Source organism: Podarcis liolepis (assembly GCF_965112155.1).
Source record: "Podarcis liolepis genome assembly, chromosome: 16".
NCBI lineage: Eukaryota > Metazoa > Chordata > Lepidosauria > Squamata > Lacertidae > Podarcis > Podarcis liolepis.
In genome coordinates, this window is record NC_139567.1 from 13837829 (window position 1) to 13857525 (window position 19697).

Here is a 19697-nt window from a genome sequence, read left to right on the forward strand (position 1 = left end):
ATCATAAGAAGTATGTAGGTATGTACAGTATGTATTGCATTTTTATCCCACCATTTTCTCCAAGGAGCTCAAGGTGGCGTACACGATTTCCCCCTTCCTCATTTAATCCCCACAACAACCATGTGGGGTAGGTTAGACAGAGAGACAGCAACTGGCCCAAGGTCACCCAGTGAACTTCATTGGTGAGTGCGGATTTGAATCCTGGTCTCCCAAGTCCTAGTCCGACACCCGAACCCTTTCACTGCACTAGCTCTCAGTCTCATAGTAATAGTACTGCTCTACTCAGCACTGGTCCATGTCTGCAGTCCTGGGTCCAGTTTTGGATGTCACATTTTAAGGAAAATATTGTTGAATTGTGTCCAGAGGAGGGTGACCAGGGTGATGAGAGCTCTGGAAGACAAGTCCTTATGAGGAAAGGATGAAAAAGTTGGGTGTGTTTAGAACAGCAATGGGGACTCTCCATAGGAATTCTGATTTGGTCTACAAAGCCATTTCCACTGTGCCCATCTATACTTGATGTCTTATGTGAGGTCAAGTGTAAAGGTGCTGCTATGAGGAAATAAACAGGAGCCTTAAAATGTGCTCTAGATTGTTTCTTGGCAAGCAAGGCAGACTAACTCAGGAACTGCCAAGCACAGCTGATTCCTGCAACCGAATCTTTACAGGCCAGTTTAAGTTCAGATGAATGAAGGAAAGGAATTGGGATCATACTGTAACCAATTATTTCATTTGGAGTTGGATCACTTGGCACCATGGCACAGGGTTGGGGATGGGAGAGATGAAATTGAGAGGGAGGCATAATACCAGCATTCAGGTATCTGAAGGGGCATCATGCAAAAGATGGAGAAGATTTGTTCTCTTTTGCTGAGAGGCCAGGACTAGAACCAACAGGTGGGAACTGCAGGGAAGCAGATTTCAGCTAAATATCATGAGATACTTTCCTAGCAGTGCAAAACTGTTTTGACAGTGGAGCAGACTGGCTCAGGAAGAGGTGGGCTTTCAGGCGCTGGAATTATTTAAAGAAAGGCTGGCCGGGCCTCTGTCAGGGAAGCTGTAGTTGCTTTCTGCACTAAAGCTTTGTTTGTATATTCATGTAATCAAAAAATTATACACTGCTTGATTGAAAAACTGTAACAGTAATTCAAAGCAGTTTATCAAATAATAATAATAATAATCCCAAGCAGGTGGTTGGGTAGATCAGGGTTTCCAAAACTTGGGCCTCCACCTATTTTTGGAGTACAACTCCCATCATCCCTAGCTTGCAGGACTAGTGGTCAGGGATGATGGGAATTGTAGTCCAAAAACAGCTGGAGACCCTAGTTTGGGAAACCCTGGATTAGATGATCCCTGAAGGTACTTACCAGTTCTGTGATTTTATGGCTAAGGCTTCCATTGTAATTATGAGGACCACCATGGGAACTACCTTGGGTAGCCAGGCCCAGTCAGGTTTCCTAATCAATGACACAGTGAAAACCACCCAGCCTTACACATCTGCAGCATGGACAAAAGAAAGCAGGGTTTTGCCAGATGCCTCACAGCCCATGTGGGAGACGCCAGACTTTTCCTCACTGCTGAGCTGTCTTCCTAGAAACTTCGGCATGACTTCTCACAAATTTCTACCGAAAAATTCTTTCACCATTTCCTTCCTGCCATCTGCATCATCCTTCTTGCTGAGCTGTCAGAAAGTTTAAAAGGTTATCAACAGATTTTTGCTTGTTGGATAAATGCTTGTAATTAACAAGCAAGATCTAATATTGTTCCATACTTAACCTTGAACCTGAGGTCGAAAAACAAGCACCCCATCTGTCATCCATCAATCAAGAATCTCAATGTTAAGCAAGATACGTTTCACATATTGAGAGGCAACAAAGAGTTCTGTATTGAGGAAACAAAGGATTCCATACTGAAGCCATGTGGAGCATCTTAATATGTTACTAAACCTCCTCTAACAGTGTTATGAATTGGAAGGTGTTGAATAGTATGGCAAATTCTGCATCTCCTTTCCTGAAGGCAGAACTGGCTTCGCGCGTCTGGGCTCTCACAGCAACCCAGCTGTGGGGACCACCATGGGGCTGAGTTGAATTGTCCTATAGTATGTATGTGGCAATAGTTTGCTCCCCCTCCCCACGAGTAAAAAGAGGACATGTCCAATCCGCTGCTGTGACTTCAGACAGCTTGCTTCTAGTGCACCTGGGTTGGATTTCCACCAAAAGAACGTGACCGTGTGAATCAAGTCCAGGACAAACAAACAAAAGCGAAGCCTTTGCCAATCCAGGCTGGACATCTGCTTGATGTGTCCATTTCCATGTACTCTTGTGCCATTAGGGATTTGAGCTGGGATTTATTTGGACCAACTGTTTTCTCTGAGGGCTGGGTTGTATACATTTTTTATCCATCTTATGTCTGAGAGCCTCTCCCTTGGAAGTGGTCCTGTCCAGTATGTCCATAATTTGTTGTTGTTCAGCTTTGCTCATTGGAAATATAAGAGTCAAACAAATATTCTCCCCAGTTTGTCCCTTCCCACCCATCTTTCGCTGGGAACATCTATGCAAACTTTTCTAGCAAACTAGCATTTTTTTGGCTTCTAGGGTGAAGGCAACCTTCTTTTTTCTTCTTTGAATATCACATAGTTCTTGTGATGAGCACAGCTGAGTTGTCATGGACAGCCAGTTCTTGAAAGTCTTGTACTTAGGCAATTGTTCCTAGGTATGCATGTTGTTGATTTTTCCTTTTGCTAGCGTTACTATCTCTGGTCTACCCCAGCTCCACCTTCTGAGATATGCTATCCAGGAATCACCCTAAAAGAGTGCTCACCAAACCCAACAAGCCCAGAAGGGATACCATGATTAACAGGATCAATGGTGTAGAGCAGCCTTTCTCAACCAGGTGGCTTCCAGATGTTCTTGGACCACAATCTCCATTGCCCTGTTCTGGTGGGGCTGATGAGACTTGCAGTCCAAAACATCTGGAGGAAACCAGGGTGAGGAAGTCTGGTGTAGTGTATTATGCTGCCCAGCCTCTTAACAGACAAGGTAATAACAGAATGTTGTCTGTTTTCCAGCTCCTGGATTGTGAGCCAGATCCATCTTTCAGGGTGGGAGCTCAAACCTGATGGGTGTAGCAGAGTGTATGCAAGCAAAGTTTGATAAGTGCTGCTTTGGGGGCTTCATGGTGCTGCTGTTGCTTTGGAAATTGACACCACTTAACTCTGTGTTTGTTTCTGTGCCCTTGTAATACCTGCTCAGTAAACTGATTACCGGTACTTAAAAGCGATTGCTATCTCCTTGAGAAGAAACTTTGTAAAGCAGGGGTGGGAAACCTTTTTGTCCAGGTGGGCCAGATCTTTACCTCTCCCCACCCCAAAGGTCAACTTTGACAGGAGAGCAGGGCCGCTCACCTATCAGTTATATGATGCCAGGAGGTTCACAGGTGGGTGTTCTGTCAAAGCTTGCTCACGGGGTGGGGAGAAGATAGTGATGGTGCAGGATTCAACTCCCCATGCACGGGGAGCCCAGTCCTACCTTTTGCAGAGCACAAGTGATCCAACTGTGCCTCTACCTACCCCACACCTGATGTCTCATATGGTGCCAAGAGTGGGGCAGGTGGGCATGGTTTGTGGCCAGATGAGAAGACCTTGTGGGCCAAATTTGGCCAATGGGCTGTGAAGGCTCCCTGGGGCATCATTTGGCTGTGGCTGATCTCTCTGAACTTCCTTCCATTGACCAGAACTGAATGGTAAGACATCTTTCAGGTTTCACATCCCATTATGCCCTCCTATGCTATCCAAAAACCAATTTGTGGTTTTTAGACCTGTAATTTATTGCTTAACTTTATGGCGTATTCTGTCATTTGATAGGACTTATGAACTTGTGGCCTGATGGGAAGCAGGATTAGGTGGCAACCACACCATTACCTTTTAAGACACCATGCAGAAATTCCTAGAAATTGATCAAGAACACAGAAGGAAGAATGTAGTCTACTCTTCTTTGATAGCAATCTTGTCTTTACAATTTCAGAGATAAAAACCACTGTGGTTTACCCAGCAACGGAGAAACATCTTCAGAAATATTTGCGTCAGGAACTGTGTCTCATCCAGGAGACTGGGGAGGATTACAAAAAAATTACTCTGCCTTTTATCGAGTCGCAGAGCTTCAGTATTCAGGTATGGAATGTAACCACTCATTATAAATCTTTCTCAGTACGGTCCTTATTTGTGATCCAAGCAGATGAAAAAGTGGGTACGCCCAAGACCTTGTGGGAAAACTCAGTGAAATTGTGGATTTTTCCTACCTTGACACCCCGCACTTTTCACACACACACCCCAAAGTTCTACCACAAGCTATTTATGAATCTCCCCTCAATTCAGAAAAGATGGGACAGGATGAGGGAGAGCTCTTGTTCAGAAGCAGAAGCCTAAACATCACTTGGGTGAGACTTTAATGAACTGTTTTTAGGGATATCTCACTGAGTTTAGCAAGCAGACTTTGTCTGACTCAGGCTTTTCAGACAGGCTTTTGTGGCTCAGGCTTTTAGAGGAATAATTATGAGTACTTAACGAGATTTAGCAGTTGGTTTGGCTTTTTTCTTTTTCTAATGGATGCAATTTCATCCGGCTTCTGGCAATATTCAGTATACAGTAGGTTTTGTTTTGTTTCCTGATATATTTTCCCACTTGGATATGACTTCTGTGCCCTCTGCATTGAGCAAGAGACCATGGGTAGATATTTAGTGCACAATAATTGTGACTTTTCGCGAAGTCTGTACCATTATTTTTTAGTGCCATAAAAATATTTTGTTCATGCTTTTTATAGCCTGCCTTTTCTCCAAGGTCCCCCAGTGAGTGGGGATTAGAATCCTTGTCTCCCAGGTCCTAGTCCAACACCCTGAACGCTACACCACACTGGCTCACACATGGCTAAATAGTCAGGTCTCTGCCTTTAGGAGCTTACAGTTGCAATAAGTGGGAATCGGGAGAGTGTTTGGGGGAAGGAAGAGGAGTGGGATAAGAGAAGATGAACATGGGCGGAATATGAGCAATGCAATCCATTCTAATTTGGCTGAGAGCTAAGAACTTTAGGGAGAGGTGGGGCTTGAGCTGGGGTGGAAGAAGGGAGAACGAGAAAGTCAGACAGGGACACCAACAGTAAATATTCCACTTGTGTGTAGTGGTAGCAGTTGGCAGAGGGGCAGCACTTCCTTGACCTCCTATCACTTGCATCACTGTGGTTTATCGGGAAGGAGGAGGAGAGATCAGGAGCATTGGATTGGCTCTGCTTGTGCATTTGCACCTCATTGCTGTCTCCACCTCTTCCTCCCGGTAACCTGCAGCAAGGTCAACACAGCACCACTGGCAGCTACTAGGCAGGGGAGAAAGCGCGGTCCACTCTGGTGGTTCCTCTTGTCTCAGAACTGTCTCTCTTGTTGGTTGTTCCACCTGTTCATAAACCCATCCTCCGAGTGTGGATCCTTGCAAAGCCAAGATATCGGCATCTGCATCCAAGAGGGAGGTATCAGCATGTGCAAAGGTGTGTGTGTGTTCAACCGCAGTCAGGTGAGCATGTTCAAGGACCACAGAATGCTGGCTGACAGGGAGGGGAAACGGAAAGCCCTTGGGAATAGGGGCTGAAATGGAGTATCCTGGAAGGGAGCGTAGCTAGCTGGCTGAAACTCTGCACCAAACCACCCTGCAACAATGTTTTTGTAGATCCCCATTCGTTACAACAGTCATTAACGTCACATAAGCTGGTACCCAAATTCACTTTTTTATTTTATTTCTCCATTCGTTGTTCCTTCTGCAACAAGTTTCTTAGATTGTAAAGATTTGTGGGTTGTTGGTTTTTTCCAGGACAGGGCAGGGTGAAGGATTTGTGGGGAAGTTGTGGGTGGGATCAGTTAGCCCCTCCATACTCTGATAAGTTTTCTTCCCTTTCTCCTTAAAGACTAAAAGGATGCAAACATTTGAGTGTTATAGGAATAAGGCAGGTGGCTCTTATGGGAGAAGCGCTTGCTGATTGCACCGGGGGACCATAATTGTTTCAGAAATGCCACACCGCTTTGGTGCATGATTAATTAATTAGTTATTATTTGCACAGAGTTTTGATGAAGAAAGTCACATTTTTGGCTAATTATAATGAGGGTTCTTTGATCCGCCCAGACTCCTAGCCCCTGTTCCATTGTGATTTTTGCTGGCTACTGCTGCCTCCCCAATCTTCCACCGCTTTGTAATTCTAGCCCTTCAAGTATCTTCAAAAGACCTTTGCAGAAAAATCTTTATGATAAAAAATGTGCAATTATTGCTTGTTTAATTCAGAGGATCAAGATGCCCCCCATTCCAACCTTCTCTCATAGAGGTGCTACATTTTCTTGCACACAAACCTGAGTATTTTATTGCTAGGAAAATGTGGAGAGGGGGAAAAAAAACATATTTCCCTCTCTCTCGCTTACATGCTCCCCATGGCTAAATGCAGTGTCACTGTTGTGATATGTTTCTAATTATTTATTGCTGCAAAAGTCTGTAATGGAGTTGGTTTCGCAGTCGCCAAATGTGCTCTCAAACATTGTTTTCCTTAATATTTTTGTTGGGATTTTTTTGCAGCTATACTTGTGGCAATTCTTAGTGTTTACTGATGCTAATTCACAGCAGGAAACAGCCTCCCACAGAGAGATGGGCGAGTGCTGACACTGGAAGTGACATCAGGCTGCTCAGACATGGGGCTCTGTTCAAGGCCTGTTCCTCACATTTCTGTTTCAAGTCCCAGGAAGGGAGCAGCCTCCGTGTGTGTTTCTCATTAGGGGGCAGATGCAAAAACAGTTCACATACTACAAGTTTAGTTTGGGTGGCCAGTGGTTCGTCGCCAAAAAACAGGGCGAAAGAGGGCACAGATGTGCGTAAAATTTGCCTGTCCTAATTTATATGTAGATATGAAGTTCAGAAATGATTACTTTCCTTTAAATATGCAGGTAGGTAAGCAATAGCTTTTATTTGTTTAGCTATAAGCCATGACAACAGAAAGCAAATATATATATATATCTAGAGTTGAGCTACAAATTTAGCTCTTACTTTCCTGTCTAAGAGGGCAAGTAAAGAAACATGCAAAGTATCTTAGTTTTCATTATCAGGCAGAAAGAAAGAAAAAAGCACTAGGTGTAACGGAGCTCTTCTTGCAAATAAACCCCGGCAAATATTTTCCACGGAGATCTTTTATAAAGTAGGCATTGAGTAAATACAAATTGTATATAGTCAAAAAACACATTGGATGCAATGGCAGGTGGGATTGCCAAAGGTTTTTCCCCCAGATGCCCATCCCCTTTGAAATGTTGTTGTTGTTGTTGTTGTTGTTGTTATGCCAAGTGCATAAAGCTGAATGCACACAAGTTAAATGTGTTTAAGTCGTGGGTCTGCTGTATATCGAACAATATTTTTACATAAAGTGCTGTTCCAAAGGTGGTTTCGTATCACAGCCATTTAAATGGAAATACAGTAGCACCTGCCACCATAGTGGGAAGCAAGACTGTGACAAGGTGACCCTTATGCCTGCCTAGTCTGTGGTCCAGGTGCTAGTTGTTGACAGACCAAAGTCCCACCTCTCCCTTCTTGGAATCCTCTCTCTTTAAACCAGCCTCCTGCTATTCCCCTTCTGACTCAAGAGTCCTCAATTTGATCCCAGGGTTAGGACTGGCACAAAGCCCCTGGTCATTACTGTTTTATTTCACAAACGATCTCTTATTCCTCCCCACACACTGCACTTAAGCAGTTCTCTTGCAGGACATTACATGAGTCCTGACTTGAAGCTCTACTCCAATTTCAAGGATAATCCCTTTCCAAACTCTCTTGCACGGGAGCGCTGCAATTGTGCTTTGGAAACACGCTGTCTTAAGAATCTATTCAGTGTGGGGGTTCTGCTTTCAGAGACGGCGGATACATAACCCTTTGGAGGAAGGCAAATACATCCTCCCCACTAATTCATCTGTCCAAGAGGGCAATGATGGCACATGAAGAGAGTAATTCCCTCTTGCCCCGTATCTATCGACCAGGGTCCTGACACATGACATTTGATTGTTTTGTGGATAATTAACCTCAATTTTTATTAGCTTTGAAATCGTTTGGCTCTTTCCTGAATCCAAATGCAGTTTTTATACTTGTAATGAGGTTTCCACAAGCAAGAGAGCAAAACTATCTATCATCCATCCATCTATAAAATAAATATATAAACAGCCTGGGATAGAGAGATGCATTATTTGATGTTGACAATTTATCATGCTTGGGTTTTCCCCCCTGTGTTTCTTTTCTCCCTAGTGGGTATACAACATCCTGGAGAAGAAGGCCGAGGCTGATCGAATAATCTACGAAAACCCGGATCCTGCCCATGGGTTTGTTCTCATACCAGATTTTAAGTGGAATCAAAAGCAGGTTAGTTAAGATTTTTCTTTATTCTTTGGAGGGACAGCTGCTATCTTTAATTGTGGGGGAAAGATAATATTCCAGAATATGGATATTTTCACCTTTCAGCTACACCTTGAAAGGAAACCCAAGCAGAGCTTTGCAGGATCAGGCCAGAAGCCCATCTAGTCTAGCATCCTGTGGCCAAACAGATGCCTATGTGAAGCCTGTAAACAAGGTTATCTGGTTCTTTTAACCAAAAGGGCAGAGCAGCTCTTTGCTTTTATAATCACTTTGAGATAGGCTGCTTCAGGGTACAGTAGGTAGAGGGGATTTCAACAATGAGAAATGGACTCGTGGGGTGTGCTTGTCCTTCATAGGAGAACAGGGATCCTAGGAATTAAATGAGTCTCCCTGCTGATGATCTGTGTAATGTTGGAGGACACACAGTTTTGCATTCAGTGTGCTTACCCCACCCTTCAGTCTCTTGAGGACATTACATGAGTCCTGACTTGAAGCTCTACTCCCTTTCCCCTGCTCTTTTGGAACAATGCTTTGCCATCTGTAGAATGAGACTTCTAAAAATGCCTGTTTACAGCTGCCTGAATAGTGAAAAAACTTCTTTATATAGAGCAGCTTGCAGTACCAGATATGGTGCATTTTCTTTTTGTTGTGTAATTCACCAACTTCCAGTAAAAAAGAAAGAAAGAAAGAAAGAAAGAAAGAAAGAAAGAAAGAAAGAAAGAAAGAAAGAAATTTGACTGTTACTATGTTTGGGAACTGGTCATCAGTATAGATGCCCATTTAAGCTCCCTATAGTAAAAATGAAAACAGTGGCAAAGGCTAGAAATTTGACATTTTGGCATTCTTAGGATCCTGACAGATCTAACAGAAATATTGCTTTTATTTCATCTCATACAATTTCTGTTAACATAAAAAAATTCCTTCCAGCAGCACCTTAAAGACCAACTAAGTTAGTTCTTGGTATGAGCTTTCGTGTGCATGCACACTTCTTCAGAAGGAATTTTTTTATTTTGACTATGGCAGACCAACACGGCTACCTATCTGTAACTGGAATTTCTGTTAACGTTTGACTTGCCAAAGCCTTATTTTCATAATCTGCAAGCTTGGATTTGCAGCAATACTTTTAATTGACCAAATTAATCATTCCATTCCTGATAATGCCTGAGAGCTTTTCACTCTGCCTTAAGGTATTATATAAAAGGACAGTTGCCCTATAAACAGCTGTACCACCGAAAAAAAGGTTGCCTATTTCTAAAATGCAAGTGATGAAAAAGCATAACTTGGTCTTCTCGGTCAGAGAAGTTCCCCATGACCAATCGGCACCTTTGCACTCTCAACAAACAAGCAGTCATAAACTTGGGTCCTTTATATCATAGAGATCATCTCCTTTATGCTGCTTCTTCATCAAAATCATTTTGGTCTGCTGAGAGTTTTGTTGTTGTTGGTTTTTTTTGTTTGTTTTTTGCTAACATTGGCTTCCAGACAGTGATTGCACCTCACCTCACCTTTGGATTTTCCTGCCTCTAATTATTATTTTTACGTACACCTGCTGCTGCTTTTAAAATTGGTTTTGAAAGGCTTTTGTGAGTAGCAAGAGACACAGCGTACAATGAAATCCGTATAATGAAGGTGCCAGATACAGCTCTGCGGGGAGGGAATTCCAAAACTTGGACTGTCACAGAGAATGGCCTTTCCTGGGCAAGCACACCACAAGCTTCTGAGGGGGGTGAAACTACCAAGAGGGTCTGTAGAGAAGGGCACAATCTCTAAGTCATTTGGGGTTTAAAACTCTTAGCATGAGCACCTCAGATTGGGGCTGGAAACAAACTGGTGACCAATGTAACTGCCTTGAAACAGGGGTTATGTGACTTACAAGTGGAACCCCAACCAGTAATCTGGCTGATGCCTGTTGGACCAGTTGAAGTTTCCAAGTCGTCTTCAAAGGGCAGTCTGTCCTGGCTCCCAGTTGCTGAAGAACAAGAATTCTTTCAAAAGGTTTCCATGTTTAGATTGCTGCAATGCATGTGCAAATCGCTGGCATGCGGCACTTCAGGCAATGCACATAATTAATCCTACCTACAGCTGCAACAAAGGCAGGTGATCCAAATCTCAAAGCTTTAGATGTTGATCCAACACTGGCACACCCTCTTGGTATCCTATATATAGGAATGGGGCAGGCTCAAGATAGTGCAGCAACAGCAAGCATTTTTGCAATCTCCTTCTGTGCCATCTGTTCTCGCCGCCTTTGGTGCTTCCTGGATCTAGGTAACGGGGAAGTTGTCTCTTCCCTAGGGAGACAGATGGTGCCAGCAGAATATCCCCGGAGAGGCAGGGCTACAACCAGTGTCTGATGCCACCAGGGTAGGTGGCGCGACAGGCACTGTGGAAGTGTCAGAGAGAGACTTTGACAGCTGAGAAGGAGGTGGGATGAGGCAAGAGAGCAGGTTGAAGGACATACATCCTGGATATTCACTGTCAGGCTGCCCCTATTCTGGCAAAGTCTTCCACATCCCGCTGGAGCCCTTCCCTGAATGCTTGGCAAACCCTCCACCTGCATCATCCAGACGCGAACAGCCCATGGCCCCACATAGAGCACATTGGAGTCAATCTCTTTATTACAGTCAGTGATCAGTATTCAGAACGCATTGCAGTAATCCAGTCTGGGAGTTACTAGAGCATGGATTACGTAGCCAAGTCATTTTTCTCCGAAAGCTCCCATGGATTTCTGAGCTTCCAGTTGACAGGGGAGGATCCAGAAGAATTTCAAAAGCAATCCTAATACAGTAGGGTTTTGAAACATACTCCACTGGGGAGTTTTCCCTGGGATGGGTGGGGGGCCTAATTGGGAAAGACAGGGGACTTTATTGCAGGCCTTTAATTATTGGAGGACAGCAATAAGTGGGGGGGTGGGGTGGGGGGGTGCACCTTGACAATCTGAAATTCTTCAGAGGACCTGTGACCTCAATAAAAGAAGAGCAACCTTGGAGCTGATGTTATTTGAACTGTCAAGTGATCTCTACAAGCTGTTTTCACGGAAGCTGCTTGCTAAACAAAGCAACAGATGTTGCCGGGTGGAATTAGGAGACGTATCGTCCAGCCCGTGTGTTGAGGTGGGATCCCAGGGGATTAGTCCATGTCAATCAAATTAATAGTTGTACTACAGAAAAAAGAGATTTATTCCATCCAGGGGCCTGAAGGGCAACCAAAGCAGCCAGTTCTGCCCTGGCAGGATGCAGGCGGCCCATGGTCCAATGTCCAAGCCATGCCATTAGTGTGTGGGCTTGGGCCAACAGCAGATCCTGAAGCTAAAATAGGAAGGTTGTGTGGCGGAGATTCAGCTGGAGTACTTACTGAATTCTGCCCAGAGTAAGGAACAGCTTGTGCTCGGGGATGTGTGTACTTCGTGCTAAGAAAAAGATCTTTTTAGTAATATTTATTGGATCTTTTTAGTAATATTTAGCAGTTTTATTAGTTTTAAAAACTGGCACAGTTTTTAAGGTAGGAGCTAACATCTAATTTTTGATGGTTGTAATGTGGCCACAGGGCTTGCTACCTTTCACAAGAGGGGCTGGTGTAGGCAATGCACAAATCTAATGAGACAATGATTTAGGAGGAGGCCAAAGCCCCACCATGAAACACTGAAAATCCATTTCCGCTACTGATCTGGATTTCAGCAGCCATTGCTCATGCATTGCTGGTTCAGACTACAAGGATGAGCCTTCAAGGAGCTTTGAGCTTGTTCACTCTCTTCCTCTCATCCCCACATCCCCTCATGCACAGACATCCCCTCTCTTCTTTCCTAGTAGACCATCATAGGAGATCATCTCAGGCAGACAGGCATCAACCATGACTGCCCATTTAAGAAGTCCCCAATCCACCTTTGTAGGAGTGAGCAGCAGCCCAGTCAAGAAATGGGAGGGACAGGGAGCAGCAGCTTTCACCTTGGACTGATGAAAAGCCCTTGGATTTAAATAGCCCAGAGGTAGCTGTTTTCAGGTGCTGGAGGAGGGATGAGGAGCAGAGCCCTGAGGGTGTCTTTTCTTGACACCACTGAAGCTGCAAGGAGGTTTGGGGGCCTCTGATAAGAATTTCCCCCTTTCACCCCAGCTTTTTAAAGAGAAAAACCTGGGTAGGGTCACTAGGTGTGACCCTAGAATCTCCCAAGGAGGAACTAGCAAGAGACCCACTGAACCAATTGGTCCCTAAGTAGTATAGCTCTGGGAAATAGACCATTGGAGTACCACAGATCTCACAAGCTGGGGTGATTCTATTCACAGAACTGTCCTTCTTACTGGGGCCAGACTGAATTCTTGGAATCTACAGAGGGAAATGGAGTCTGTTTTGCCCAGGGAATGGACTGTGAGATTGGATCTGTACAAAGAACCTAAACTCAATAAATAGCTGAAGTTTCTGTACTTTAAGCTATCTTGCTTTTAACTGGCTCTTCCATTTTGGCCTTTTCCCAGTAGGGCCTGTGGATCGCAGCATCTCCTAGGTGCCCCTTCCCTGTGCCTGGCTTACACTTAGCTTGAGGCAAATAGTAATGTTTTGCGTCATATCTGCCAGTGAACTGTGGTTTGTGCTTCCCTTGGAAACCAAGGTTTGATCGTGGTTTCCAAACCTGGTTTGTAGAGTGCATGCGAACCATCATAAGTTAGTTTGAAATGGTGGGCTCCACTTTCTCAAACCAGGCTAAATGACTGGTCAGGCAAAACAGTATATTGTGATTTGCTTCCTACTAGGAAGAGAACAAGGTAACCGCCATTCAGTGGGGAAGGGAGAAGGGGAGAGCGTACCAGATTCAGGGCATAATCAGAACTTCCACCGGCAAGGTTTTGTGGAGTGGTGGAAGGAACCACAGCCACAGCCTCGTCATTCATGGTGGCCGCAGCCACTGTGGCAGCCAGTGGGAGGCCAGCTCAGCCCGGAGAGCTGAAGGGAGGACCAAGGTGCAAGGTGGGAATTGGATTGCTCTGTAAGGCTTTTTGAAGGCTCGTTGAGGACGTACCAGGGTGAAATAAACAGCATTTGCAGTGGCTGTAAACTGCCCCTCTTTGTGGACTCATTCTGGGCCCAATATATTATTTTATTCTAGCTGGAACTTGACCAATCTGAACTCTGCAAAGGGTCATCTCTCACACTCCTCAGACTTAGCTGCTGGTTCGTTGCTCTCTCAGCATGACTAATTGTTACCCGGAGTCCAGTGTAGAGCAGCATGCAGTCAGAGCTCCAAATCTCACCTTGGATTGTTGCCAGTTCCAGACTTGAAAGGGTGAGGGGTATTTTTAGTTGCAAGCACTTCTAAGAATTCAAGTGCTTGAGCAACAGCTGGAAGTTCCACTTCTCTTTCATGTATGTTTCTAACACTTTCCATAGAGACCGCATTCCTCGTTTGTGTCTGATTTGTTTTTTTAAGAAATAACCAAAAGAGCAATTGCATTTGGGTGGTTTTAAAAATAGTTATTTACTTTAGTTTAATAATAATCATGATGATGATAATTTTATTATTTATACCCTGCTGATCTGGCTGAGTTTCTTCAGCCACTCTGGGTGGCTTACAGGTATAAATAACCCCCCTTATCTCTTGGGCTCAGACCAGTTAACAGGATTTTGTTATCCCATTTGTTATAGGTGGGGTGTCATGATCTTACAACTACAGAAATTTGGGGTGGGGAAGGGACTGAGGACAGTGGGGGATCAGAGTGGGGGAACTGGGGACAGTGCCTATGCCCAGGGCCGACTCTTGAAATCCTGGGGAGACCAACATTTGAAAGAAGAGTTCCCAGATCCTGCACACTTTCTGCTGGATCACATTGATGGCCTCAAATGTAGAAATCTTTCAGTGCTAGAAGACTTCAGCACCTGAAGTTTGGACTACACATGGTTTTTGGTTTTTTGGGTTTTTTGTGTGAATAACACACACCCCTCGGGTAGTTTTCACAGTTAGCTCCTAACCTCCTCAAGCTTCATGAGGCCTTTAGCATTGCACATTATGTCATCTGCAGCCATTACTCCATCTCCTGCCCCCCAGGAAAAGTATTGTGCTCAGAGGGAGGGTAACCTGTTCCCATCCAACCTCCAGTGAAGGAGCAGAGACTTCAATGCTTGTTTTCCTCTTCCTTCCCCATGCCTTTTTTCCTTTTGTATCGTGTTCGTTAGATTGTGAACAGCAAGCAAGGATTGAAGGAGCACTGTACATATATATTTTAATATCTCTATAGCACTAAGAAAATTTTAGGTAGTTGATGTGCTTAACAACAACAACAAAATGTTGCCCTGTCATATACAGTGGTACCTCGGGTTACATACACTTCAGGTTACAGTCTCCGCTAACCCAGAAATAGTACCTTGGGCTAAGAACTTTGCTTCAGGATGGGAACAGAAATTGTGCTCCGGCGGCGCAGCAGCAGGCCCCTTTAGCTAAAGTGGTGCTTTAGGTTAAGAACAGTTTCAGGTTAAGAACGGACCTCCAGAACGAATTATGTACTTAACCCGAGGTACCACTGTACTTCTGTTCCTGGTTCAAGCTGCTCCATTCTGTTTTCCCTGGCAGCCCCAGTCCCTGTTTTCCTCCCACCCTTTCCAACAGTCATCAGCATTCTGTGCCTACTGAGCAGGCACAATCCTCATGGTGCCATTTTGGAAATATATCTATGCTCCATTTTGAGATTTGAGAGAGAGAGAGAGAGGGATACTATCTCAGTTACATTAAAAACTTGGATTTTTCCATTGAATTATTTGGACGGCTCTTTCCCTGGGAATATCCAAAAATAGATTTTTGGTGTGTGAGCCAGGAAGCTGGATGGTTCTCTTTGCCCTTGTTATATCTATGTGTCTCGTCCTTCCTCCGCCTTTTCTAAAAGTCTTAATCTGCCCTTGCTCAAAACCCACTGCGAATTATATAGATTAACATTCAGAGTGTGGCCATTGTTACGTAGAGCTTATATGCCTACTTGGCTGCACATCAAGTGCTTTAGTGTTGATTTCTATACCTGTGTTATGTATACATCCAATTTCTATGGTTTAACTTTCCAGTCGTGCTCCTCTGCCTCTGTATTGCCGAATAGTTCCCAGGTGGCTTTCTTCCCAGGTGGCTTTTCGGTTTTCTTGTAGCAACTTCTGTGCACCTTGAGTGGGCCACGGTGATGTGCAACATTCCTTTGGGAGTTAAACAACTTTTATATCCAGATGTTTTAACATTCATTCCTGAACGTATTCAGGGAAGCGCTGGAAGTCTAGCCAAAATATGCTCTTAAGCAACGTTTCTGACAAAGTTGACATTGTCAAACGATCCATTCATTATTGAGAAGAGTTATTTAGAGCGCCCTAGTGATTGGAGCCCGTCCCAGAGTATCGGTAATGCAATCTCGGAAGATATCAAATGTTTCACTTTCCGCATTTGCTCTCTCAGAGTGTTGGAGATCTTGCTGGAAAATACCTGGGGAACAAGACTTCCGGGTTGACGCGATCTGGAAATGGCGGATTCCCTCCGAGCTCCGGAGGGAATCGGCTCCACTGAGGATGGGTCTTTGCCGCGCCGGCGACGCGGGGACCCTTAAAAACCGCAGGCGCGGAAGCCTGCGGACTGAAGACTCGGCGGGTGCCTTAAGCGCCCCCCCTGATTCGCAAAGAGCCTTTTTAAAGGCTGCGGAGGGGATACGGGGGTGGCGTGGCACTGAGAGTCGATCGCTACCTCGGTGGAGCGAAGCCGCGAGCCATAACCAGAGAGCGCCGACTTCCTTCCTTGAAAATCTGGACTGAAAGAACTACCCGTGAGTAAGACGGATTGGGACTTTAAAATTTTTTACCCTGAATTAGAGACGACCGGGGGGTGTGCTAAAAGGAAGTCCGCACCCCCCCCCTTGCAGAAGATCTAAGCAACGACATAAGAGCTAAGCTGGAGAGCCTACCCTTGGTGGGGTGAGTTAAAAAGGACATTAACTTTCAAGATTTTGCTAAGGGAAATTTTATGCCGGAGAGTGGAGTTTCAGAAGCCTTCTTTTTGTTTTAAACTACCCCCCCCTCCCGGGCTCGGGAACGTCCTGCCTTTGTGCCTGTGTAAGAGCCGCGGAGTTTGACAGCTGTCAAAGCTGTCAAACGGGCAATTTAAAGCGGAAAAATTGTTGTTTAAGATCCCTCTGGACTAAGACAAGCTACAATTGAATCAAAATTGTTGGAAACAAAGTGATAATAAGAAGCTAAAGGGTTGTTGAGCAAAAGATTAACAAGTAACCAGATTCCCCCTAGGGGGAACTCTGTGAAATTACAATGGATACAATGGCTGTGGATGGAAAGTTACTAGCCGAAATCGAAAGGATGTTTCAGTTGGTGGGAACCTTACAAGAGCAGAGCTTGGCCATGAATAAACAACTTGTGACTATGACCTTGGGAACAGGCAACTCTGCTGTTTGTGTTGAAGACCTGAATGAGAAAGAATCCACAGCTGAAGGGGAAACAATATTTTCAGAGGTGGAAGAGACTAAACAAGAAAAAGAGAAAGTAACTTTGGGAAGCAACATCCAAAAGCTGACATCTGTGGAATACAAGCAAGGAGACTTTGGGAACACACCTACCACAAGTCTGCGAAAGATGCAGAAGAAGAAGGAGGAGGCCCTGGGACAATATGGAATACAGGAACTTAAAACAAAGAGACATGATTGGGGCCTCCGTTTGGACTTTGGTTCTGAGGATACAGGCTTTGTGGAATTTTTCCAGCAGTTGATTACAAATCTCCTTGTGGGAAGAGAATATATTTGGATGCTGAAAGAGCTTTTTCCAGACTCGACGACTGACATAAAGGACTACCAACAAGACCGGCGGAGAGGGACTGAAAGAGACTTGAAAGCCTCGGACGTGAGAAACCCAGGCTGAGAATTTCGACTTTGGACTTTCATTGGGAAGGGACAAAAACCGGGGATGGGAGGGAGGGAAGAGGAGATTCTCAGGAACTCTCAAGACTTTAAGGTTTGGTTAATATGACTTCTAATTAGGACAAAATGAAAAATCGATGGAAGAGAACTTAAGTCCAACTTAGGAATATCAATTTTAATTACAAAAGAGGTAATAAGAAGAATAAGATGGTTAAGAGGAGAAATACCAACTTGCTGATATAATTTTGGGAATTGGGATGCACGAGGGGGGGTGGGGGGAAGTCAGGGAACAAGGTTATGAAACGAGGATTGGCTGAATTTATACATGTCTTGTTATGTGTTATTTCTTTGTGTGTGTTTTGTCTTTATAAAAGTGGAAAACCCAATAAAAATTTTTTTTTTAAAAAAGAAAATACCTGGGGAACAAGCTCTGCCTTTATCATCCAGGAAGGCAGCGTTACCCAGGAAGAGGGATGTTCGCTCGTGCCACCTGCCGCAACTCACACAACCCCAAAGATGCCTCTCCGACTTTTATTGCAAATGCCACCAAGGGACCCCTCCGCAATCTGCCAAGGCCTGTTTAGCGCAAACAGCAGATCCTATGGTAAAACTGCTATGGTATTACAGAATTAAGTGCTCATCCATAAAAAAACATAATAGTAGGAATTCAGCATGGCACTTCTTTTATTTCTGCTTGCCAGACAGAACAGTCCTCCTTTCCTTCTTCCCCCATCCACTGTTCTGCTGGTTCTCCTGACCCTCTGGAGCAGATTTGGGGGAGAGCAGGAAAAGCCCCATTGCACTAGCAGGAGCCCCTGGGCCGGCTTCTGCTAGCCTGCTGGGTTAGTTAGTGGGTTCTGCTTAAGTTCTATTCAAAATAGACCCATTAAAATTCATGGACCTAAATTAGTCATGTCCGTTAAGTGCGTCTTCGTATGACTAACATTTGATACAACCCCATGTGTCCAGAAAACTAGTCTGTCTTCCTAAGAAGGTAGTTTCTATTATTGCTGCTGTGAGTGTTTAATGTATGCCTACATGCAGACACTTATGCATGCATTCAACAGCCAGCCACCACCCATTGGGAGCTGCTGTCTTAGCTGTCATTGACCCTGCCTTCAGGGTGTCTTTATCTCATTCAGGTGAAGGGGCACATGCACATGCTGCCAAAGGACCCTTTCTTACTAATGCTGAGCCTTCCAAGGGGTATGGTCAGCTGGGCCTTCCCTGCCACCGAGGCATAGGCGCCGACTCCATGGGGCCTGAGGGGGCCCGAGCCCCCTCAAAAATTCGTTTGGGGGGGCTCAGCCCCCCCAATAATCTCGGGCGCCCCCCAGCAGAGCGCCACCGCCGCCCCTCCCCCAGCCCAAAATGCACAGGGTCGGGCTGCATGCCTCCTGCCCTCCCTCCCGAGCAAAAGCTCCACCCAATTTCCTTCGGAGCTGATTAATAGGCGCAGCACGCTCTCCCCTATTCGCTCACGAGGAGGCGGCGCCACTTTATCTGCATATTCATGAGCTTATTTATTATTCATGAGCTTTCCCGGCCCCCCCCCAATATTTTTTATAAGTCCGCGCCCCTGCACCGAGGCCTTCCTTGGCACCCGGAGTGTTTTCTGGGGTAGGCTTGAAAGAGGCATTCTCTTGTAGCCAATAGAATAGGTTACGGCAGAGGTAGCTGTCCAGATGCTTTGGACTTCAACTCCCATCATGCACAGCTATAGGCCATACTGGCTGAGGCTGGTGGGAGTTGTATTCCACAACATCTGGAAGGCACCATATTGGCTACTTCTAGGTGAAAGTGTGTGCTTGGTTGCAGTTGCTGTGCGGTTCCCAGTAAACGTGCTCTGGTTTGTAAATGTGTTTGTGGGTCTGAAAAGGTAGATGGCCTCTGCCTTGCATCTTTATTTGGGTGCCTGGAATTCATGATTTGCTTTGGCAGAAGTTAATAATCTTTTCTCAGCGTATCTAAGCTCTGCCGTCTATTCTGTCTCTACAGGTAGATGATTTATACTTAATTGCTATCTGCCACTGCCGGGGAATCAAGTCCCTCAGGGATCTGACTGCTGAGCACCTGCCTTTGCTGAAGAACATCTCACGAGAAGGGAAGGTGAGCCTCCTCATCTCTTTTTAATTGATTCCCTCCCCCCCTCCTGATTCTGTATTAGCGGAGCTCACGCCAGCTTCCTTGTTCATTGCTGACTATCTGCTTGCTTTCTCTTTCTCTCACACACCTTTGCACAAAATAAGCAGGCAGTTGTGGCAGTCCAGGTGCTGTTCCTCAAGGTCACATTTTAGTCGCAGCGTGTGTGTGTCCCCCCCCCCCAATTACTAGCTCTCTTTCATTGTGGGGAACTGCAATCCCTGCTCCCCCAAATTAATGGATCATAGAGTTGCCAACTGATGAAGGAGATGAAAGAGGGG

General features: G+C 45.0%; 1 protein-coding gene across 2 annotated transcripts in view; it reads left to right on the plus strand.

The window, feature by feature from the left end:
• DCPS (decapping enzyme, scavenger) overlaps positions 1-19697 on the plus strand; it is a 64725-nt gene that overhangs the window by 37927 nt on the left and 7101 nt on the right. For both annotated transcript variants that reach the window (XR_014520224.1, XM_083480723.1), the window contains exons 3-5: positions 4017-4162; positions 8297-8410; positions 19273-19383. Coding sequence is in view for 1 of the 2 variants with exons in the window: in XM_083480723.1 (XP_083336849.1) it covers positions 4017-4162; positions 8297-8410; positions 19273-19383 (371 nt within the window). In the remaining variant the exon portion in view is untranslated. The remainder of the gene's footprint in view (positions 1-4016; positions 4163-8296; positions 8411-19272; positions 19384-19697) is intronic.